Source organism: Pan paniscus, chromosome 6, assembly GCF_029289425.2.
Source record: "Pan paniscus chromosome 6, NHGRI_mPanPan1-v2.0_pri, whole genome shotgun sequence".
NCBI classification, from domain to species: Eukaryota; Metazoa; Chordata; class Mammalia; order Primates; family Hominidae; genus Pan; species Pan paniscus.
Window position 1 is genome coordinate 144,349,979 of NC_073255.2, and position 26,102 is coordinate 144,376,080.

The following is a 26,102-nucleotide window of genomic DNA, read 5'->3' on the forward strand; positions in this document are numbered from 1 at the left end:
TTGAAATAAAACTTCCTTTTTTCTTTTTTTTTTTTTGAGATGGAGTCCTCACTATCGCCCAGGCTGGAGTGCAGTGGTGCAATCTCCGCTCACTGCAAGCTCTGCCTTCCGGGTTTACACCATTCTCCTGCCTCAGCCTCCCGAGTAGCTGGGACTACAGGCGCCCACCACCATGACCAGCTAATTTTTTGTATTTTTTTTTTTTTAGTAGACACAGGGTTTCACCATATTAGCCAGGATGGTCTTGATCTCCAGACCTCATGATCCACCCACCTCAGCCTCCTGAAGTGCTGGATTACAGGCATGAACGACCACACCCGGCCGAAATAAAACTTTCTAAAATCTTCACCAACTGCAACATATTATAGACATCTCAAAAAACATTAATTACTTCAGTAATTAATGGGTCCCTATTGTATGGCAAGGTTATATAAATCATACTTTCATCTATACATAAGTGAGAAACGTTTGCCTATAAGTATTGTTTTATCAGATTAAGAAATATCATAGCTACAATAAGAACATCAGTGGATGAAACAAGTTTAAACTACCCCTCTCTTCCACAATAAATGTATCATAATGCTTCTATGACATATTTGGTTTTAAGAATATTCTCTCATGGGGTGGGTGGAGCTAAGATGGCTGAACAGGAACAGCTCTGGTCTACAGCTCCCAGCGTGAGCGACGCAGAAGACGGGTGATTTCTGCATTTCCATCTGAGGTATCGCGTTCATCTCACTAGAGAGTGACAGACAGTGGGTGCAAGACAGTGGGTGCAACGCACCGTGCACGAGCCGAAGCACGGCGAGGCATTGCCTCACTCGGGAAGCGCAAGGGGTCAGGGAGTTCCCTTTCCTAGTCAAAGAAAGGGGTGACAGAAGGCACCTGGAAAATCGGGTAACTCCCACCCTAATACTGCACTTTTCCAACGGGCTTAAAAAAACGGCACACCAGGGGATTATATCCCACACCTGGCTCGGAGGGTCCTATGCCGACGGAGTCTCACCGATTGCTAGCACAGCAGTCTGAGATCAAACTGCAAGGCAGCAGCGAGGCTGGGGGAGGGGCGCCTGCCATTGCCCAGGCTTGATTAGGTAAACAAAGCAGCCCTGAAGCTCCAACTGGGTGGAGCTCACCACAGCTCAAGGAGGCCTGCCTGCCTCTGTAGGCTCCACCTCTGGGGGCAGGGCACAGACAAACAAAAAGACAGCAGTAACCTCTGCAGACTTAAATGTCCCTGTCTGACAGCTTTGAAGAGAGTAGTGGTTCTTCCACTACGCAGCTGGAGATCTGAGAATGGGCAGACTGCCTCCTCAAGTGGGTCCTTGACCCCCGAGCAGCCTAACTGGGAGGCACCCCCAAGTAGGGGCACAATGACACCTCACACGGCCGGGTACTCCTCTGAGACAAAACTTCCAGAGGAACGATCAGGCAGCAGCATTTGCGGTTCACCAACATCCACTGTTCTACAGCCACTGCTGTTCTGCAGCCACTGCTGCTGATACCCAGGCAAACAGGGTCTGGAGTGGACCTCTAGCAAACTCCAACAGACCTGTAGCTGAGGGTCCTGTCTGTTAAAAGGAAAACTACCAAACAGAAAGGACATCCACACCAAAAATCCTTCTGTACATCACCAACATCAAAGACCAAAAGTAGATAAAGCCACAAAGATGGGAAAAAAACAAAGCAGAAACACTGGAAACCCTAAAAATCAGAGCGCCTCTCCTCCTCCAAAGGAACGCAGCTCCTCACCAGCAATGGAACAAAGCTGGAAGGAGAATGACTTTGACGTGTTGAGAGAAGAAGGCTTCAGAAGATCAAACTACTCCGAGCTAAAGGAGAAAGTTCGAACCAATGGCAAAGAAGTTAAAAACCTTGAAAAAAAAGTAGACGAATGGATAACTAGAATAACCAATGCAGAGAAGTCCTTAAAGGACCCGAGGTAGCTGAAAGCCAAGGCTCGAGAACTACGTGAAGAATGCAGAAGCCTCAGGAGCCGATGCGATCAACTGGAAGAAAGGGTATCAGTGATGGAAGACGAAATGAATGAAATGAAGCGAGAAGGGAAGTTTAGAGAAAAAAAGAATAAAAAGAAATGAACAAAGCCTCCAAGAAATATGGGACTATGTGAAAAGACCAAGTCTACGTCTGATTGGTGTACCTGAAAGTGATGGGGAGAATGGAACCAAGTTGGAAAACACTCTGCAGGATATTATCCAGGAGAACTTCCCCAATCTAGCAAGGCAGGCCAACATTCAGATTCAGGAAATACAGAGAATGCCACAAAGATGCTCCTCGAGAAGAGCAACTCCAACACACATAATTGTCAGATTCACCAAAGTTGAAATGAAGGAAAAAATGTTAACGGCAGCCAGAGAGAAAGGTCAGGTTACCCACAAAGGGAAGCCCATAAGACTAACAGCGGAACTCTCGGCACAAACTCTACAAGCCAGAAGAGAGTGGGGGCCAATATTCAACATTCTTAAAGAAAAGAATTTTCAACTCAGAATTTTCATATCCAGCCAAACTAAGCTTCATAAGTGAAGGAGAAATAAAATCCTTTACAGACAAGCAAATGCTGAGACATTTTGTCACCACCAGGCCTTCCCTAAAAGAGCTCCTGAAAGAAGCACTAAACATGGAAAGGAACAACCGGTACCAGCTACTGCAAAAACATGACAAAATGTAAAGACCATCAAGGCTAGGAAGAAACTGCATCAACCAACGAGCAAAATAACCAGCTAACATCATAATGACAAGACCAAATACACACATAACAATATTAACCTTAAATGTAAATGGGCTAAATGCTCCAATTAAAAGACACAGACTGGCAAATTGGATAAAGAGTCAAGACCCATCAGTGTGCTGTATTCAGGAAACCCATCTCACGTGCAGAGACACACATAGGCTCAAAATAAAGGGATGGAGGAAGATCTACCAAGCAAATGGAACACAAAAAAAAGGCAGGGGTTGCAATCCTAGTCTCTGATAAAACAGACTTTAAACCAACAAAGATCAAAAGAGACAAAGAAGGCCATTACATAATGGTAAAGGGATCAATTCAACAAGAAGAGCTAACTATCCTAAATATATATGCACCTAATACAGGACAACCCAGATTCATAAAGCAAGTCCTTAGTGACCTACAAAGAGACTTAGACTCCCACACAATAATAATGGGAGACTTTAACACCCCACTGTCAACATTAGACAGATCAACGAGACAGAAAGTTAACAAGGATACCCAGGAATTGAAATCAGCTCTGCACCAAGCGGACCTAATAGACATCTACAGAACTCTCCACCCCAAATCAACAGAATATACATTCTTTTCAGCACCACACCACACCTATTCCAAAATTGACCACATAGCTGGAAGTAAAGCACTCCTCAGCAAATGTAAACAGAAATTATAACAAACTGTCTCTCAGACCACAGTGTAATCAAACTAGAACTCAGGATTAAGAAACTCACTCAAAACTGCTCAACTACATGGAAACTGAACAACCTGCTCCAGAATGACTACTGGGTACATAACGAAATGAAGGCAGAAATAAAGATGTTCTTTGAAACCAACGGAAACAACGACACAACATGCCAGTATCTCTGGCACACATTCAAAGCAGTGTGTAGAGGGAAATTTATAGCACTAAATGCCCACAAGAGAAAGCAGGAAAGATCCAAAATTGACACCCTAATGTCACAATTAAAAGAACTAGAAAAGCAAGAGCAAACACATTCAAAAGCTAGCAGAAGGCAAGAAATAACTAAAATCAGAGCAGAACAGAAGGAAATAGAGACACAAAATACCGTTCAAAAAATTAATGAATCCAGGAGCTGGTTTTTTGAAAAGATCAACAAAACTGATAGACTGCTAGCAAGACTAATAAAGAAGAAAAGAGAGAAGAATCAAATAGATGCAATAAAAAATGATAAAGGGGATATCACCACCAATCCCACAGAAATACAAACTACCATCACAGAATACTACAAACACCTCTACGCAAATAAACTAGAAAATCTAGAAGAAATGCATAAATTCCTCGACACATAGACCATCCCAAGACTAAAACAGGAAGAAGTTGAATCTCTGAATAGACCAATAACAGACTCTGAAATTGTGGCAATAATCAATAGCTTACCAACCAAAAAAAAGTCCAGGACCAGATGGATTCACAGCCAAATTCTACCAGACGTACAAGGAGGAGCTGGTACCATTCCTTCTGAAACTATTCCAATCAATAGAAAAAGAGGGAATCCTCCCTAACTCATTTTATGAGGCCAGCATCATCCTGATACCAAAGCCTGGCAGAGACACAACAAAAAAAGAGAGTTTTAGACCAATATCCTTGATGAACGTTGATGCAAAAATCCTCAATACAATACTGGCAAACCGAATCCAGCAGCACATCAAAAAGCTTATCCACCATGATCAAGTGGGCTTCATCCCTGGGATGCAAGGCTGGTTTAATATATGAAAATCAATAAATGTAATCCGGCATATAAACAGAACCAAAGACAAAAACCACACAATTATCTCAATAGATGCAGAAAAGGCCTTTGACAAAATTCAACAACCCTTCATGCTAAAAACTCTCAATAAATTAGGTATTGATGGGACATATCTCAAAATAATAAGAGCTATCTATGACACACCCACAGCCAATATCATACAGAATGGGCAAAAACTGGAAGCATTCCCTTTGAAAACTGGCACAAGACAGGGATGCCTTCTCTCACCACTCCTATTCAACATAGTGTTGGAAGTTCTGGCCAGGGCAATTAGGCAGGAGAAGGAAATAAAGGGTATTCAATTAGGAAAAGAGGAAGTCAAATTGTCCCTGTTTGCAGATGACATGATTGTATATCTAGAAAACCCCACTGTCTCAGCCCAAAATCACCTTAAGCTGATAAGTAACTTCAGCAAAGTCTCAGGATACAAAATCAATGTACAAAAATCACAAGCATCCTTATACACCAATAACAGACAAACAGAGAGCCAAATCATGAGTGAACTCCCATTCACAATTGCTTCAAAGAGAATAAAATACCTAGGAATCTAACTTACAAGGGATGTGAAGGACCTATTCAAGGAGAACTACAAGCCACTGCTCAATGAAATAAAAGAGGACACAAACACATGGAAGAACATTCCATGCTCATGGGTAGGAAGAATCAATATCGTGAAAATGGCCATACTGCCCAAGGTAATTTATAGATTCAATGCCATCCCCATCAAGCTACCAATGACTTTCTTCACAGAATTGGAAAAAACTACTTTAAACTTCATATGGAACCAAAAAAGAGCCCACATTGCCAAGTCAATCCTAAGCCAAAAGAACAAAGCTGGAGGCATCATGCTACCTGACTTCAAACTATACTACAAGGCTACAGTAACCAAAGCAGCATGGTACTGGTACCAAAACAGAGGTATAGACCAATGGAACAGAACAGAGCCCTCAGAAATAATGCCACATATCTACAACTATCTGATCTTTGACAAACCTGACAAAAACAAGCAATGGGGAAAGGATTCCCTATTTAATAAATGGTGCTGGGAAAACTGGCTAGCCATATGTAGAAAGGTGAAACTGGATCCCTTCCTTACACCTTATACAAAAATTAATTCAAGATGGATTAAAGACTTACATGTTAGACCTAAAACCATAAAAACCCTAGAAGAAAACCTAGGCAATACCATTCAGGACATAGGCATGGGCAAGGACTTCATGTCTAAAACACCAAAAGCAATGTTCAACAAAAGACAAAATTGACAAATGGGATCTAATTAAACTAAAGAGCTTCTGCACAGCAAAAGAAACTACCATCAGAGTGAACAGGCAACCTACAACATGGGAGAAAATTTCTGTAACCTACTCATCTGACAAAGGGCTAATATCCAGAATCTACAATGAACTCAAACAAATTTACAAGAAAAAAACAAACAACCCCATCAAAAAGTGGGCGAAGGATATGAACAGACACTTCTCAAAAGAAGACATTTATGCAGCCAAAAGACACATGAAAAAATGCTCATCATCACTGGCCATCAGAGAAATGCAAATCAAAACCACAATGAGATACCATCTCACACCAGTTAGAATGGCAATCATTAAAAAGTCAGGAAACAACAGGTGCTGGAGAGGATGTGGAGAAATAGCAACACTTTGACACTGTTGGTGGGACTGTAAACTAGTTCAACCATTGTGCAAGTCAGTATGGCGATTCCTCAGGGATCTACAACTAGAAATACCATTTGACCCAGCGATCCCATTACTGGGTATATACCCAAAGGATTATAAATCACACTGCTGTAAAGACACATGCACACGTATGTTTATTGTGGCACTATTCACAATAGCAAAGACTTGGAACCAACCCAAATGTCCAACAACGATAGACTGGATTAAGAAAATGTGGCACATATACACCATGGAATACTATGCAGCCATAAAAAATGAAGAGTTCATGTCCTTTGTAGGGACATGGATGAAGCTGGAAACCATCATTCTCAGCAAACTATTGCAAGGACAAAAAACCAAACACTGTATCTTCTCACTGATAGGTGGGAATTGAACAATGAGAACACATGGACACAGGAAGGGGAACATCACACTCCGGGGACTGTTGTGGGGTGGGGGGAGGGGGGAGGGAAAGCATTAGGAGATATACCTAATGCTAAATGACGAGTTAATGGGTGCAGCACACCAACATGGCACATGTATACATATGTAACAAACCTGCACATTGTGCACATGTACCCTAAAACTTAAAGTATAATAATAATAAAATAAAATAAAATAAAAGAATATTGTCTCATGACACGTGGTGTTAATATATTGCAGCTAGGCAATAAAAATGTAAAACTCAGAAAATAGACCATAAGCGATTAAAATTAGTAGAGGAAATATTTTCTATCATATCAAATTGCTTGATTATACTTTTAAAAAATGATTCTTCAATAATGCAATAAAGCTTTAAAATAGAATATTAAGTTACTAACAACAGTCAACCCACAATCCTAACATAAAATACATTTTCTATATAAACATGGCCTATTTTACACACACACACACACACACACACACATATTTTATATTTTGGATTATGAGGTTATAGCTCAACCAGAAGTCATTTTCTCATTTTCACTTAATTATAATATACATTTAAATCTATTTTGTATAAAGTATTCTTAGAAAGTACAATAATAATGTGATTTTTTTTTAAAGGACACTGGGAGACCTACCAATAGCAGAAATCCCTTTTATGAAGCAATTAAATGCTGCCACAGAGTTTAAGAAAAGAGTATAGCATTGGTGGTTTACCAGCTCAGGCTTTAGAATCAGATTTTTACAGATACACCAGATGGGTGTCCTTAGGACCCACTGGAATATACATTCTACAAAGGGTAGGGGGTTTCTGTTTTGTTCAGTGTCTTGTGTTTTCAGTGTCTGGAATAGCACATAGCACACATAGTAGATATTCAATAAACAATGGCTGAATAAGTAAATGAATTTTTCCAAGTTTTATGATAAAAGAATGACCAAAGTTTTTTTTATTGTTACTTCATGCAAAGTGCAGATGAGCCAAAATAGGAAGACTAGGCAGAGACTGGTTTACCCCATGGATATTATCATCATCATCATCAATATATTGTTGTTGTCATTATCAGTTTTATGCTCAGTTTATAGATAACGACAGATCTTACACTTCTCAAACACAGAAACTGCATTTTACTCACTCTGTAGGAGATTCTAACAAGCTACAGGGCTCATGTATATTGAAACCTAATTGTTTGATAAATAAATTAAACGAATTATAAATCATGATTTTCATAAACAGACTAAAGAGTATTCATGAAGGTATGGTCTGGTTACCTTATGGAAAATTTTTCCTCCTTTAATCTCTATTTGTAGGATAAGTCAAAAATAGATTAGATAATACTAAATAGCTACCTAGAATTAATGTTATCATGAGACTCAATATGGGGGATATAGATATATTATTGATGAAAACTAAAAATCTTGCTAGATAAATAAGCAGACTTCATAAAACGAAGAGATTGATTCAGCAAAGAATATTAAAAAAAGAGACAAAGTTTATCACGGTAACCTATACATTTGAACCATAAATATACTAACAATTCTGTTTTCACAAGTGGGATTAGTAGAGAATCGTTCTAACATTCGAGAGACTAAATGCATTAATATACAGAATTGGGAAAATTTCAGAAGGATGAGTTGTCATTATGGTGTGTAAGAGATACAGTCATCCTCACCCTCCTGTGAATCCCATATTCCATTTCCCCTCAAAAGCAGAGTATCCATCGATGGGAGGTGGAGAGGAGAATGATGAATCCTTCCTGCCTCAATTGAGGACTTTAATGTAAAAGCTGGGCTGTCAAAGAAACTCCCTACAAATCATCCTTCTTTTACTCTTGTTGCTAGTCTCTTTTTCATTATCTTTTGATTTACTGTTAGTCAAATTAATGCCCTCTTTAGAACAAGTCAGGCAATAAAATATCTATAAACAATTATTACATCAATTCTCAGTATAGCAAAATAAAGTTTCTAAGCCAGAAAGAGTAAGAAAGAGAACAGATCCTGGATTATGACAAATTTACCCAGGTAAATACTGTCTCTTGGCAGCCATGAATGTAGTAAGTACTTTACCTTACTCATGCTTAAATAACATCACCACTTTGTAGTAATGCCTATCTAAATTTTCATCTAGTCCCAAGACTCTTCTTAAAGAAAAATCATGAATCTATGTGATATAACTTAATCATTCAATCTACACTTTGTAGTTTTATTTTTTAAACTATTACATAATAACCTGCATTAAAAAGTACAATAAATATGTCTGCACTAAAATAATTCTGCTTATTCTCTGACAATAAGATAATAGTATACTTTTCATTTTCATTTCCCTAATGCCTAACGATGTTGAGCATGTTTACAGATGCGTATCTGTCATCATCTTGGGTGAAGTGTCTGTTCAACTCTTTTGCCTATTTTTTAAGTGGGTTGTTGGAGTTCCTATTAAGTTTTGAGTCTTTTGATATGTCTGGATGCAAGTCCTCTATCAAATATACTTTGCAAATATTTTCTCCTTGTCCACAGTTTGTCTTTTTATTCTCGTAACAGTATCATTTGAAGAGCTTCTTAAATTTTGATGAAATCTAATTTATCAACTTTATTCTCTTGTGAATTGTGCTTTGGGTAATATCTAAGAATCACTGTCTAATTCAAAGTCACAGAAATCTTCTATGTTTCTGGGAGAGACCTCCCAACAGGAGTTGACAGACACCTCACACAGGAGAGCTCCAGCTGGCATCAGGCCAGTGACCCTCTGGGACGAAGCTTCCAGAGGAAGGAGCAGGCAGCAATCTTTTCTGTTCTGCAGCCTCCACTGGTGATACCCAGGTGAACAGGGTCTGCAGTGGACCCCCAGCAAACTGCAGCAGACCTGCAGAAGAGGGGTCCGTTGGAAGAAAAACTAACAAACAGAAAGCAACAACAACAACAAAAAGACCCCCACACAAAAACCCCATCCAAAGGTCATCAGCCTCAAAGATCAAAGGTAGATAAATCCACAAAGATGAGGAAAAACCAGTGAAAAAATGCTGAAAATTCCAATAACCAGAATGCCTCTTCTCCTCCAAATGATCGCAACAACTCTCCAGCAAGGGCGCAGAACTGGACGGAGGATGAGATGAACTAATTGACAGAAGTAGGCTTCAGAAGGTGGGTAATTACAAACTCTGCTGAGCTAAAGAAGCATGTTCTAACCCAATGCAAAGAAGCTAAGAACCTTGATAAAAGGTTACAGGAGCTGCTAACTAGAATAACCAGTTTAGAGGGGAACATTAATGACCTGATGCAGCTGAAAAACTTAGTGAAGCATACACAAGTATCAACAGCCGAATAGATCAAGTGGAAGAAAGGATAGCAGAGTCTGAAGATCACCTTGCTGAAATAAGGCATACAGACAAGATTAGAGAAAAAAGAATGAAAAAAAAATGAACAAAATCTCGGAGAAATATGGAACTATGTAAAAATAAAGAACCTATGATTGATTGGAGTACCTGAAAGAGATGGGGTGAATGGAATCAAGTTGGAAAAGACTCTTCAGGATATTATCCAGGAGAACTTCCCCAGCCTAGCAAGACAGGCCAACATTCAAATTCAGGAAATACAGAGAACACCACTAAGATATTCCATGAGAAGATAAACCCCAAGACATATAATCATCAGATTCTTCACGGTTGAATTGAAGGAAAAAATGTTAAGAGCAGCCAGAGAAAAAGGTCAGGTCACCTAGAAAAGGGAAGCCCATCAGACTAACAGCGGATCTCTCAGCAGAAACTCTACAAGCCAGAAGAGAGTGGGGGCCAACATTCAACATTCCTTTTTTTTGTTGTTTGAGATGGAGTCTCACTCTGTCGCCCAGGCTGCAGTGCAGTGGCGCAATCTCGGCTCACCACAACCTCCGCCTCCCAGGTTCAAGTGATTCTCCTGCCTCAGCCTCCTGAGTAGCTGGGATTACAGGTGTGCACCATCACACCTGGCTAATTTTTCTATTTTCAGTAGAGAAGGGGTTTCACTATGTTGGTCAGGCTGGTCTCGAACTCCTGACCTCGAGATCTGCCCGCCTCGGCGTCCCAAAGTGCTGGGATTACAGGCATGAGTCACTGCGCCTGGCCTCAGCATTCTTAAAGAGAAGAATTTTCGGCCGGGCGCGGTGGCTCACGCTTGTAATCCCAGCACTTTGGGAGGCCGAGGCGGGCGGATCACGAGGTCAGGAGATCAAGACCATCCTGGCTAACACGGTGAAACCCCGTCTCTACTAAAAATACAAAAAATTAGCCGGGCATGGTAGCGGGCGCCTGTAGTCCCAGCTACTCGGGAGGCTGAGGCAGGAGAATGGCGTGAACCCGGAAGGCGGAGCTTGCAGTGAGCCGAGATCACGCCACTGTACTCCAGCCTGGGCGACAGAGCGAGACTCCGTCTCAAAAAAAAAAAAAAAAAAGAGAAGAATTTTCAACCCAGAATTTCATATCCAGCCAAACTAAGCTTCATGAACAAAGCAGAAATAAGAAAGGAAATCCTTTCTAGACAAGCAAATGCTAAGGGATTTCATCACCACCAGGCCTGCTTTGCAAGAGCTACTGAAGGAAGCACTAAATATGGAAAGGAAAAACCAGTACCAGCCACTGCAAAAGCATGCCAAAATGAAAACACCAATGACACTATGAAGAAACTGCATCAACTAGTGTGCAAAATAACAAGTTAGCATCATGATGACAGGATCAAATTCACACATAACAATTTTAACCTTAAATGTAAATGGGCTAAATGTCCCAATTAAAAAGGTACAGACTGGCAAACTGAATAAAGAGTCAAGATCCACTGATGAGCTATATTCAGGAGACCCATCTCACGTGCAAAGATATACATAGGCTCAAAATAAGAGGATAGATGAAAATTTACCAAGCAAATGGGAAACAAAAAAAAGCAGGGGTTACAATCCTAGTCTCTGATAAAAGAGACTTTAAACCAACAAAGATCAAAAAAGACAAAGAAGGGCATTATATAATCGTAAATGGATCAATTAAACAAGAAAAGCTAACTATCCTAAATATATATACTAATATATATCCTAAATATATCCTAAATATATATAGAGAGAGAGGAGCACCAAGATTCATAAAACAAGTTCTTAGAGACCTACAAAGAGACTCAGACTCCCACACAGTAATAGTGGGAGACTTTAACACCCCACTGTCAACATTAGACAGATCAACGGGACAGAAAATTAACGAGGATATTCACGACTTGAACTCACTCTGGATCAAGTGGACCTAACAGACATCTACAGAACTCTCCATTCTAAATCAACAGAATATACATTCTTCTCAGTGCCACAAGGCAGTTATTCTAAAATCAACCACATAATTGGAAATAAACACTTGTCAGCAAATGCAAAAGAATGGAAATCATAACAAACAGTCCACAATGCAATCAAATTAGAACTCGGGATTAAGAAACTCACTCAAAACCAAATAACTACATGGAAATTGAACAACCGCTCCTAAATGACTCCTGGGTAAATAACAAAATTAAAGGAAGAAATCAAGAAGTTCTTTGAAACCAATTAGAACAAAGAGACAACATACCAGAATCTCTGGGACACATTTAAAGCAGTGTTTAGAGGGAAATTTATAGCACTAAATGCCCACAGGAGAAAGCGGGAAAGATCTAAAATCGACACCTTAACATCACAATTAAAAGAACTAGAGAAGCAAAAGCAAACAAACCCAAAAGCTAGCAGAAGACAAGAAATGACTAAGATCAGAGCAGAACTGAAGGAGACACAGACACGAAAAATCCTTCAAAAAATTAATGAATCCAGGAGCTGGTTTTTTGAAAAAATTAACAAAATAGAGCATTAGCTAGACTAATAAAGAAGAAAAGAGAGAAGAATCAAGTAGACACAATAAAAAATGATAAAGGGGATAACACCACTGACCCCAAAGAAATACAAACTACCACCAAGAGAATACTATAAAAACCTCTACGCAAATAAACTAGAAAATCTAGAAGAAATGGAAAAATACTTGGACACATACACACTCCCAAGACTAAGCCAGGAAGAAGTCAAATCTCTGAATAGACTAATAACAAGTCCCAAAATTGAGGCACTAATTAATAGCCTACCAGCCAAAAAAGCCCAGGACCAGACGGATTCACAGCCGAATTCTACCAGAGGTACAAAGAGGAGCTGGTACCACTCCTTCAGATGCTATTCCAAACAACTGAAAAGGAGGGACTCCTCCCTAACTCATTTTATGAGGTCAGCATCATCCTGATAACCAAAACCTGGCAGAGACACAACAAAAAAAGAAAACTTCAGGCCAATATCCCTGATGAACATCGATGTGAAAATCCTCAATAAAATACTGGCAAACCGAATCCAGCAGCACAGTAAAAAACTTATCCACCATGATCAACTCGGCTTCATCCACAGGATGCAAGGCTGGTTCAACATATGCAAATCAATAAACATAATCCATCACATAAACAGAACCAATGACAAAAAAAACATAAGATTACCTCAACAGACACAGAAAAGGGCTCTGATAAAATTCAACATACCTTCATGTTAAAAACTCTCAATAAACTAGGTACTGATGGAACATATCTCAAAATAATGAGAGCTATTTATGACAAACCCATAGCCAATATCATACTAAATGGGCAAAAGCTGGAAGCATTCCCTTTGAAAACAGGCACAAGACAAGGATGCCCTCTCTCACCTCTCCTATTCAACATAGCATTGGAAGTTCTGGCCAGGGCAAGCAGGCAACAGAAGGAAATAAAGCGTATTCAAATAGGAAGAGAGGAAGTCAAATTGTCTGTTTCCAGATGACATAACTGTATATTTAGAAAACCCCATCGTCTCAGCCCAAAAACTCCTTAAATTGATAAGCAACTTCAGTGAAGTCTCAGGATACAAAATCAATGTGCAAAAATCACAAGCATTCCTATACACCAACAACAGACAAGCAGAGAGCCCAATCATGAATGAACTCCCACTCACAACTGCTACAAAGAGAATAAAATATCTAGGAACACAGCTACTAAGGGAAGTGAAGGACCTCTTCAAGGAGAACTACAAACTACAGCTCAAGGCAATAAGAGAAGACACAAACTAATAAGAAAACATTCCATGCTCATGGATAGGAAGAATCAATACTGTGAAAATGGCCATACTATCCAAAGTAATTTATAGATTCAATGCTATTCCTATCAAACTACCATTAACATTCTTCACAGAGTTAGAAAAAACTACTTTAAATTTCATATGGAACCAAAAAAGAGCTCATATAGCCAAGACAATCCTAAGCAAAAGGAACAAAACTGGAGGCATCAGGAGATCTGACTTCAAACTATACTACAAGGCTACAGTAACCAAAACAGCATGGTCCTGGTACCAAAAGAGATATGTAACTAATGAAACAGAACAGAGACCTCAGAAATAACACTACACCAGCTGTACAACCAGCTGATCTTCAACAAATTGGACAAAAACAAGCAATGGGGAAAAGATTCCCTATTTAATAAATGGTGCTGGGAAAACTGGCTAGCCGTATGCAGAAAACTGAAACTGGACTCCTTCCTTATACCTTATTCAAAAATTAACTCAAGATAGATTAAAGACTTAAATGTAAAACCCAAAACTATAAAAACGCTAGATGAAAACATAGACAAGACCATTCAGGGCATGGGCATGGGCAAAGATTTCATGATGAAAACGCCAAAAGCAAATGCAACAAAAACAAAAATTGATAAATGGTATCTAATTAAACTAAAGAGCTTCTGCACAGCAAAAGAAACTATCATCAGACCGAACAGGCAACCTACAGGATGGAAGAAAGATTTTGCAATCTACCCATCTGACAAATGTCTAATATCCAGCATCTACAAGGAACTTACACAAATTTACAAGGAAACAAACAAAAAATCACAAAGTGGGCAAAGGATATGAATAGACTCTTCTCAAAAGACGACACTTATGCAGCCAACAAACATTTTAAAAAGCTTAACATCACTGACCATTACAGAAATGCAAATCAAAACCATAATGAGATACCATCTCACGCCAATGGCAATTACTAAAAAGTCAAGAAACAATAGATGCTGACGAGGCTGTGGAGAAATAGGAATGCTTTTACACTGTTGGTGGGAATGTAAATTAGTTCAACAGTTGTGGAAGAAAGTGTGGCGATTCCTCAAGTATCTAGAACCAGAAATACCATTTGACCCAGCAATCCCAATACTGGGATATACCCAAAGGAATATAAATCATTCTACTGTAAAGACACATGCACATGTATGTTTACTGCAGCACTATTTACAATAGCAAAGACATGAAACCAACGCAAATGTCCATCAACGATAGATTGGATAAAGAAAATGTGCTACACACACTATGCAGCCATAAAAAAAAATGAAATCATGTCCTTGGCAGGGACATGGATGAAGCTGGAAGCCTTCATCCTCAGCAAACTAGCATAGGAATAGAAAACCAAACACTGCACGTTCTCACTCGTAAATGGGAGTTGAACAATGAGAACACTTGGACACAGGGAGGGGAACAACACACACCAAGGACTGTCAGGGGGCAGGGGAGAGAGAGCATTAGGATAAATAACTAATGCATGTGAGGCTTAAAACCTAGGCCAGGCGCAGTGGCTCACGCCTGTAATCCCAGCACTTTGGGAGGCCGAGGCGGGCAGATCACCTGAAGTCAGGAGTTCAAGATCAGCCTGACCAACATGGAGAAGCCCTGTCTCTACTAAAAATACAAAATTAGCCAGGCGTGGTGGTGAATGCCTGTAATCCCGGCTACTCAGCAGGCTGAGGCAAGAGAGTCGCTTGAACCCAGGAGGCGGAGGTTGCGGTGAGCGGAGATGGCGCCACTGCACTCCAGCCTGTGCAACGAGAGTGAAACTCCGTCTCAAAAAACAACAACAACAACAAAACCTAGATGACAGGTTGATAGGTGCAGCAAACCACCATGGCGCATGTATAACTATGTAACAAACCTGCATTTTCTGCACATGTATCCCGGAACTTAAAGTAAAATTAAAAATTTAAGAAAAGAAGAAAAGAAAAAAATAAAAATAAAAATAAAAAAATCTTCTGAGTCTCCTACTTTAAGTTCTGTAGTTTTAGATTTTACATTTAGGACACGAATTCATTCTGAGTTAATATTTTTATGTGAAATGAAGTATGGATACAAGTTCACTGTTTTGCATATTGAGATCCAATTGTTCCTGCACCATCTGTTGAAAAGACTATTTTTTCTCTACTAAATGTGTCAAAAATCAGTTGTTCATATATATGTGGGTCTATTTCTGAGATCTCTGTTCCATTGATCTTTATGTCTTGATTACTTTAAGGAGTCTTTGTAATAAGTCTTCAAATCAGGTAGGGTTATTCCCCCAACTCTGTTTTCTCTTAAAAGTTATTCTAGCTATTCAAGATCCTCTGAATTTCTATATGAATTTTAAAATCAGCTTATCAATTTCTAAAAGCCCCCCTGGAATTTAAACTGAAATTCTGTTGAATTCATAGATAAAGTTGGGAAGAACATACATCTTAATAAACAATATTAAGTCTTCCAACTGATGAACAACATTGACTGATTGATTGATTTAGGTCTTCTTTGTTCTCAACAATATTTTGTAGTTTTCAGTGTACAGGTTTTACACATCTTTTGTTAGACTTATCCTTAAGTCTGTCATATTTTTATGCTGTTATAAGTGGTATTTTTGAATTTCAATTTCCAATTGCTTGTTGCTAGGAGTATACAGAAATACAATTAATTTTTTGTATATTTATCTAGTATATTGAAACCTTACTCAACTCTTTTATTAACTACAGCTTTTTTTGAAAACTCAAAACAAGATACCACGACATACCTATTAGAATGACTAAAATTAAGACAGTGTAACATGTGTTGGCATGGTTGTAGGGGGAAGTAGAACTTTCAAATACTACTGGTAAGAATGTAAACATTGGCTGGGCGCGGTGGTTCACGCCTGTAATCCCAGCACTTTGGGAGGCCGAGAAGGGTGGATCACCTGAGGTCAGAAGTTCAAGACCAGCCTGGTCAACATGGTGAAACCCCGTCTCTACTAAATATACAAAAATTAGCCGGGCATGGTGGCGGGCGCCTGTAATTCCAGCTACTCAGGAGGCTGAGGCAGGAGAATTGCTTAAACCCGGGAGGCGGAGGTTGCAGTGAGCCGAGATTGCGCCATTGTGCTCTAGCCTGGGCAACAACAGCAAAACTTTGTCTCAAAAAGAAAAAAAAAAAAGAATGTAAACATTACAACAACTTTGAAAAATAATCTTGGCAATTTTTTAAAAAGCTAAACATATACCTACCATATGATCTAGACATTCCAATCCTAGGTATTTATCCAAGAGAAATGAAAGGATATGTTCCTACAAAGACTTGTACATGAATGTTCATAGCAGCTTAATTTGTAATATTAAAAAAATTAGGAACAACCCAACTGTCCATCAGCATGTAAATGGATAAACCAACTATGATGTATCAATGGAATACTAGTCCATAATAAAAAAGCAAAGGTATTAATACACACAACACTGACGAATTTCAAATTTACGGAACATAAAACTCTCCCTTTCAAAGTGTACAATGCAGTGGTTTTTAGTACACTGACAAGGTGGCACAAAAGTCACGACTATCTAATTCCAGAACATTTTCATCACCCTAAAAACAAATCTGTATCCACTAGTAGTCACTCCACATCCCAGTCTCATAGAATATACTTAATTTCCAGACAACAATGTATTTCATCTGGGTGTCCCAAATCAAGCCTCAAACCTTTCAAGTTTGAAACATTGCTTTTAAGTTAATTTCAAGGGTCTATGGTATAAACACTGTTACTCTTCATTATTTTATTCTTTCTAATGCTTTCTAATGAAAAACAGAACCACACTGATAAAGACACTGACAATTTTAGAGAAGTTCCAATCACAGAAGTGTCATTTAGTGTACATGTGTATAACTGTAATAGTGACTGCAAAATTATTACTTTTACTCAAATATTAATTCCAAATGTAGCAACTTATTTTTCCTTGGCTTCTCCTTATTATAAATGCCAGGACTGGTCAAGACTGAACTACAGTGGTGAATAAAAAAGACATGATGTCTTTGCAAATATTAAGTCACACATCATCTGCAAAGCTTTTAAAAATTAGATTAACACAATCCACTTTGAGATCATTCCACCATGAACTATATTTTCTCAAAAACTTTTTAACAATCTTTATAAAAACTTTAGGTAAAGCCAACAGCGCATTGGAAGGATAATGGTTTTACACTGCATTATACTAACTCAGAACATTATGATCAATACTTGTGCCTGTTTTTTTGTGGGGTTTTTTTGTTTGTTTGTTTGTTTGACAGAGTCTCGCTCTGTCACCAGGCTGGAGTGCAGTTGCAGGATCTCGGCTCACTGCAACCTCCGCCTCCTGGGTTCAAGTGATTCTCCTACCTCAGCCTCCTGAGTAGCTGGAATTACAGGCACACACCACCACGCCCAGCTAATTTTTGTATTTTTAGTAGAGACGGGGTTTCACCATGTTGGCCAGGATGGTCTCGATCTCTTGACCTCATGATCCACCCGCCTCAGCCTCCCAAAGTGCTGGGATTACAGGCGTGAGCCACCGTGCCCGGCTGTGCCTGTTTTTGTTTTTTTTTTTTCGAAGACATGACCATTTGTATTACAGAATCTGTCAACTATAGAAGAAATTATAATCATAATCCAATCAAAATTTAGCACTTTTTTAATATTGAAGGAGTGTCAGTGATGACAAACATCCATAATAAGCCTTGGAATAATATGCATCTATGTTTAATGATTCCATAATCCTACAAACTATTGTTGGTGCACAGATATTAAATGTGATAGAGCAAAACAGTGGCTGATACTTGGATTTTTACCCTTCTATGTTTAGATAATACTGTGAAAACAACACACAAGCATTACTCACTGTTTAAAGTTAACTTTTTTTTTTTTTTTAAAGAGTCAAGATCTTGCTCTGTCACCCAGGGTGGAGAACAGTGGTGCAATAACAGCTCACTGCAGCCTCTAACTTGTGGGCTCGAGTGATCCTCCCATCTCAGTTTCCCAAGTAGTTGAGACAGCAGGCACATGCTATGATGCTCAACTTTTATTTTGTTTTAATTTTCTTTACTTCTCAATTTTTACTTTTTAGAGCCAAGAGGAGATCTGTTCTGTTCACCCAGGCTGGTCTCAAACTCCTGGCCTCAAGCAATTCTGCCTGCCTCCACCTCCCAAATAACTGGGCCTCCAGGTACCAGCCACCACACCCAGCTTAAAAGTTCAACTTTTTATATGACATTTTCCAAGCCTACTAAATCACAAGTTAGAGATATTCCCAATGATTTTCCTAAGCAAAACCTATATTTCAGCAGTATACAATTGCAATGCTGTTGAAGCATTATTTGTGAAGGATTTCCTTGATTAACAAAAAATATGGAATAAGCATTACAGCATAGCATGACTATATAATCAAAAAATCAAAGACAGGAAAATTCAGAAAGAACATGTAATGTACATTTCTCTGATACTATTTTGGCATAACTGCTTTCAAAGCACAATAACAAGAATAAGCAGACTCTTGATATCTGAAATGGATATAATTAAAGACTTCTGAGCCTACAAAGTACAAATGCCACTACATATATCCACTTCAGAAAAATAAGTGGGTACCCAGTGAAAAGAAGAAAACCACCAAGCCACATTAAAAGTGTTGGGCAGTTCTATGTGCACTCACTAGCTATTCAAAATTTTGCCTGAAAAATTATGAACTGCTGCATCATGGACTTTGCAGCTGGTTAATAGTCAAAACCATGAACATTAAACTCTTGACTGTCAAGGTCCTGCAATAAATGTCTGAGAAAAGAATGAACAAAGAAATAAATTTTTAAAATCTTCTAGGCATAGTATCAGCATGGGATTTGTCATGTTAAAAACAGCATTTCTCTAGAATATTTCCTAGAGAAAAGAAAACTTCACATAAAGACCTGTACACCTATTCATAATCACCAAAAACTGGAAACAACACAAATGTCCTTCAATCAGTGAATCAATAAACAAACTGCAGGCTACTCATACAATGGTATTCAATCAAACACAAAGTAACAAACTATTAGTACACCCCAAAACTTGAATAAATCTCAAAGGTATTATTTTGAGTACAAGAAGACAGCCTCAAAAGGTCACCTACTTTGTAATTCCATTTATGTGTCATTCTCAAAAAGACAAAACTACAATGATGGAGAAAAGATCAGTGGCTGTCAGGACTAGCAGAAGCGGGTAGGCATCATCGTGAAGGGATAATGAGGGAAGCTGGGGGAGTGATGGAATTGTTCTGTATCATGACTGTAATAGTGCTTACATAAATCTGTATATGTATTAAAATTCACAGACCTGTATATGAAAAAGGACAATTTTACTATATAATTAAAATAAATAGCATTTCAGTGAAATCAACTACTTGTACTTACTCATTCTGAGAAGTGTTACAATATTGTATACAGCCAATTATTTAAAAATTTGTTTAATAGTACTTGCTAATGGTGATAACAAAAGTCAACCAATCAAGTGACTTAAAAATATTTAAATCTCTACTAACTTTTTATTAAAAAAAAAAAAAAAACTTACCAAGTTCATTGAGACTCTGAGCAGCTTTTGTTATCTCTCTACTTCCCCCTTGCAGTTGTCCTTGGAGTCTCTTACTGAGATTCAAGATACGAATAATCCTCCGAAGCAAATCACAGGCAACCTGTGCAAACATCACAATGTTAAGTTAGTTGATCCATGAAGTTTTATTACTATTAATAAATAGTAATAACAAGCACAGTGGGTTGATAGGTGCAGCAAACCACCATGGCACATGTTTACCTATGTAACAAACCTGCACATATATCCCGGAACTTAAATTAAAAAAAAAAAAACAGTGGCTCACATTGTGCTTAATATGTGAATCTACCCATTCTTTCCAGATGCTAAAGATTCACTCATGCTTTTTTTGTTTCCCACCAACCACAAACCTAAATAATCGCAAGTCTTAAAAAGCATCAAATGTCCTAGGGAACACACGGAAGTACTATATTTACATTTTACAATAAACTCCAATTCATCCCAAGTGGAGAGAACTTGGAATTGAGGCACTGTGAGACCCAAGGATTCTTTCAGTCCTAAACCAGCTTTCTTCTCTAGGCCAGTGGTTCTCAGTCTTGATTACAAATTCAAGTGGGTAGACTGAAAATGTTCCAATGCCCAGGCCACAGCCCTGACCAATTAAAACAGCATTTCTATGGGTTAGAACCAAGCATGAGTTATGTTTTCATGTTTTTAATATTCCCAGGTGGTACCAATGTGCAGCCAAAATTGACAATCACTATGCTAGGTTGCTCAGCTTCCTACTACTGCCTCCTGTTATTTTCAGTCCCAGCTTCTCTTTCCTATATCCTGCAGGAGTAGTCTTAAAACTTCTCTCAATTTCATTATTTTCCTAATCTTTTTTTTTTTTTTTTTTTTTTTTTTTTTTTTTTGAGAACAGGGTCTCGCTCAGTTGCCCAAACTGGAGTGCAGTGGCATGATCACACCTCACTGCAACCTCTACCTCCTGGGCTCAAGCGATCCTTCTGCCTCAGGCTCCCAACAAGCTGGGACTACAGGCGTGTGCCACCATGCCTGGCTAATTGTATTTTTTGTGGAGATGAGGTTTTGCCATGTTGCCCAGGCTGCTCTCAAACTACTGGGCTCAGGTGAACCTCCCACCTCAGACTCCCAAAGTGCTAGGATTACAGGTGTGAGCCACCATGCGTGGTGATTTTTAATCACTAATAAATTATAAAAGAGAAAGCACATAAACAACAAAACTATTTCACACACTTCCTATTCCTTTTCCCAGATCTAATACTAGGTCTTTAGCTATCAAAAGGCTGAGATAAGAAATAAAGGTTCATGTATTTTAGGACACTTTATTACAGAAGCTGGATTCACAGCAGTTGCATGAGGGAGAGTGTGGTAGAGGGTGACATACTGAATAACCAACATGTAGTGATCTTCAGCCTCAGTAGTGATTACAAAGGAAAGAGAGACATTCCATACTGCTGCATCACAACCATTTTTGAATGGCCCCAAGGCTAACTGAGAAGCAAGGACATCTCCCCTGTTTAAGGAGAAAAATCCTACATGGTGGCAATAAGAATTAAAAGCTCTGAGAAGCCAGGGTCCCTGAACCTCCAGGTATAAACATTCTTTTATGGGTGAAATAAATACATACACCAGAGCCACACACAGCCACACCCATGCACTCACAAGCAATACACCGTATGTATGCATACACCATACTCAAACATAAAACAAACATATATTTACAAACACATGTAAGTCAAAGCCAATCAAGTATTAAACATGTTTACCTGACTGCTTTTCAGAGAAACTAATCGGAAATACTTAAATTAAAAAAAAAAAAAAAAAAAAGGAATGCCAAAGGAGAATTTTTCCCATGGAAATTGACAATTGGGGCATCTTTATCTTTTAATTAAATATTATCCGTTTTCTGAATAGATAATACAAGCACATGATTCAAAATTCAAGAAATAAAAAGAAATAACATTGAAAAGTCACCCTCGTATCTCTGTCCCAAGTATGCATTTAACAAAAACAATCACTGTTATTGTTGCAGGTAGTTAGACAGTCAAGAGTGGGGCAGGAGAGGGCTATTGCCCCACCCACTAGGAACGTCGGTTGATGATTTGGAAGTTATCACATTGCCTCTCTAAAACTGATAAATTGGCAGTCAGTGCCAGGGAGAGGACATTTCCTGATGGTCCACGCCTGGTGCATTAAAGTGTTAATTGAATGCAAATGCCAGGGAGAAGCAACTTCCAGGGCATGTGCTTTAAGACACAAAATGGTGGAGTATGACCTTCCGGGGGCACTCCACCTGAAAAAGGAAGAAAGCCTCAGGTGAGCATGCATAGAAATTCCTAAACACACTGCCTGTGCTCACCTCTTAAGGGTAAGGAGGGCACTGGACATGTGGGCAGCCCACCCTAAGGGAAGAATCTTGGGAAAGGAGCCAGGCTATAAAGTCCTCGGATCAAGGTTAAACACTGCACCTGACCTCAGTGCCCACGTGGGACTCTTCCAAGCGTACTTTCCTTTCTTTCTTTCCTGTTCTAAAGCCTTTTTAAATAAACTTCCATTCCTGCTCTGAAATGTACCTTGGTCTCTTTTTCTGCCTTATGCCCCTCAGTCGAATTCTTTCTTCTGAGGAGGCAAGAATTGAGGTTGCTGCAGACCTGTACGGATTCGACACCAGTAACTTGGATATCTTGCACTGGAAACATTATCAGCACCTTCCCTGTTAGAACTGACATTTTTAGATAAACAATTTGGAACGTAAAATCTCATTCCTCTGAGATTTTAAATACATCGTAAGAAGAAATTAAGCTCTTACTCTAAGATTGTCATCCAGAATTCCCTAATCCTACCCAACAAAGGGTATGCTCTCAAAACATGCAATCTTTATTTCTACTGTTTTTATTTTTAGCAACCATACTTAATCTGTCACCAAGTCTTACCAACTATCCTACTGCATAAAACAAAAGTTGTTATTTTACCTCTATTCCTACAAGCATCACCCTAATCCACATCTTTATCACCATTACCTTTACATAGTGGTTTCTCGGCTAGCTTTCAAGTCTCTCATTGAAATCCACCCAGCCAGATTTATCTTCTTAAAAATGCAGTTTTTGGGCGAGACGCAGTGGCTCATGCCTGTAATCCCATCACTTTGGGAGGCCAAGGCGGGCGGATCACCTTAGGTCGAGAGTTCGAGACCAGCCTGACCAACATGGAGAAACCCCATTTCTACTAAAAATACAAAATTAGCTGGGTGTGGTGGCATATGCCTGTAATCCCAACTACTTGGGAGGCTGAGGCAGAAGAATCGCTTGAACCCGGGAGGCGGAGGTTGCAATGAGCCGAGATTGTGATATTGCACTCCAGCCTGGGCAACAAGAGCGAAACTCCATCTCAAAAAAAAAAAAAAAACACAGTTTTCAGCACTCCAACCCCCTTTTTAGTAAACTTTAATGGCTCTCTACTTACAGATTATGTTGAATCTTCTGGGAATACCATTTAATAAAATCCTTAGTTAATAAGTCTAAGCTATTATAAGTTGATCTATAAGGCATCAGTTCTCACCATTTCCCAATATAGCTGCCTCCCCTCCAATCAATTTCCTTTCCCTCCCTGTTTTTTTATTTTAGACTTTTACTATTAAATAACACAAGCATGGAAAACCACACTCAGAGATACACAGCTAAAGGAACTTAGAAGCAACACACAGATCAGGAGACAGGATCATGTGAGCCACCACAGAAGCCCTCATTTACTCCCTCCCAATGCCATTACCCTTCATGCCAACCAAGAGAAACCACTACTCTTTTACATTAATCACTTCCTTACTTTTATTTTTTTTATTACTGAAGTACAAATACCTAAGTGCTATGGTTTAATTTTTCTTGTTTTTAATCTGTTCCCTCACCTTCTCTTTTTTTCATTGCAATTTGTTGAATATATTGGATCATCTGTCCTAAAGTTTCCCACAGACTGGGTTTTGTTGACTGTATTCCCTTGATGCAGTTTAACAAGTTCCTCTATCTTCTATATTACCTGTAAATTAGTAGTTGGATGTGGGCAGCTTCATCAGATTTAAGTTTAGTATTTTTGGCAAGATTAAACATTAGAGGGTGGTATATTTTAAGAGATGTATGATTTTCTCTCTTTTTGTGTTGAGTATCAGCCACTGATATTCAATGTCAAAATCCACTGAAACATAAGTGACTGCAAAATAGTAATAATCCAATTCTGTCATTTTGTCTTTATTTACAAGCATATGAAATTTCTCTATAAAAATAAACTTTACCTCATTGACTATTTGTTTACCTAGGAGTATTGTTCATACTGAAAACTAAAAATAAATACTTAATCTTTCCCTTATTAGTTTTCAAAATGAAGGAATAATTTCCTAATATTCACCAATAATGAAAAATTAGTCGGTGGGGGCGGGGGGGAGGTGGGTGTTCTGGGGTTTTTTTTTTTTTTTTTTTTGATATCTTTATGAAATGGATTTAAACATAATAAGGGATGCCCAACCCATCATGGCTCTTATCCTTATTGATGCTCAAAGTGTTCCATTTCGGCCAGCAGAAGCCTCTGAGAGTGATTAACTGTACCACTTTGCCTGAGACTGAGAAGTTTCCCAAGTTTTAGGACTTTCAGTAGTAAAACTAAAATAGCTGGTCACCCAAAGCCTATTCAAGTCAGTTCCTGAGTTCCTTTGTCATGAACCGAGCAGTCGTTGATAGCCTCCTTGGTATCTGGTATAAAAATGTTCCAGAATCATTTTATACATTTCATGCCCAAGACCTGGAATCAAAGATTTCTCAAAGAAGCCCTGGTTTCTTTTAGTAGAAAACAGCATTACTTTTTTTTTTTTTTGAGACAGTTTCGCTTTTGTCGCCCAGGCTAGAGTACAATGGCACAACCTTGGCTTACTGCAACCTCCCCCTCCAGGGTTCAAGCGATTCTCCTGCCTCAGCCTCCTGAGTAGCTGGGATTACATGTGCCCACCACCATGCCTGACTAATTTTTGTATTTTTAATAGAGATGGGGTTTCACCATCTTGGCCAGGCTGATCTCGAACTCCTGACCTCATGTGATCCACCTGCCTTGGCCTCCCAAAGTGCTGGGATTATAGGAATGGGCCACTGCGCCCAGGCAGAAAACAGCATTTCAAGACCACATTCACAGAACTAGGTTTGTTCATTTCTGGGACTTTTCCATAGACATAGCAAGGAAATGCCAGCATTAAAATATCACATAAATATTCATTTGATTTATGCCATAATACACATAAAACATTCTCAGATTAACATACATATACATATGCACAAATATATATATACACACAAATATAAGGTATATACTATTTTTAAATAACATTAAAGTATCTCAAGTTCATACTGATACTTCTAATTAAAAATCAGAAGTAGCGGATTTAGCCTTCTTACATCTATATAAATATAAACAGTATATAATTTCTTCCACATTAAGATTCCTAGCTCTCAAGGACACAGGAGATAACAAAATTAGAATAATGTATAATTATTCATTTGCTCTGCTGCACAATACACAGAAAATACCTGAGCAACAAAACAAACACTACAGTCAAAAGTATGATGGCAGAAAATAGTTTTTAAAATTGTTTGCATATGCTCTTCCCACTGTTTTTTACAGCTGAATTATATTTCTTTGCCAAAACATATAGTCATTACAGTATTCTTTATAACTTTCATTTAATACTAGTTCTCATGCTTAACACTAGTCTCACGGTGATTTTTTTCTAGTCAGTCTTTGCTGTTCTGCAGCCTCCACTGGTGATACT

General features: G+C 38.7%; 1 protein-coding gene across 2 annotated transcripts in view; it reads right to left on the bottom strand.

The window, feature by feature from the left end:
• The window catches only part of COG5 (component of oligomeric golgi complex 5), a 362,628-nt gene that overhangs the window by 305,576 nt on the left and 30,950 nt on the right, over positions 1-26,102 (bottom strand). For both annotated transcript variants that reach the window (XM_003811197.6, XM_055114808.1), the window contains exon 6: positions 20,297-20,417. In XM_003811197.6, the coding sequence (XP_003811245.1) occupies positions 20,297-20,417 (121 nt within the window). The remainder of the gene's footprint in view (positions 1-20,296; positions 20,418-26,102) is intronic.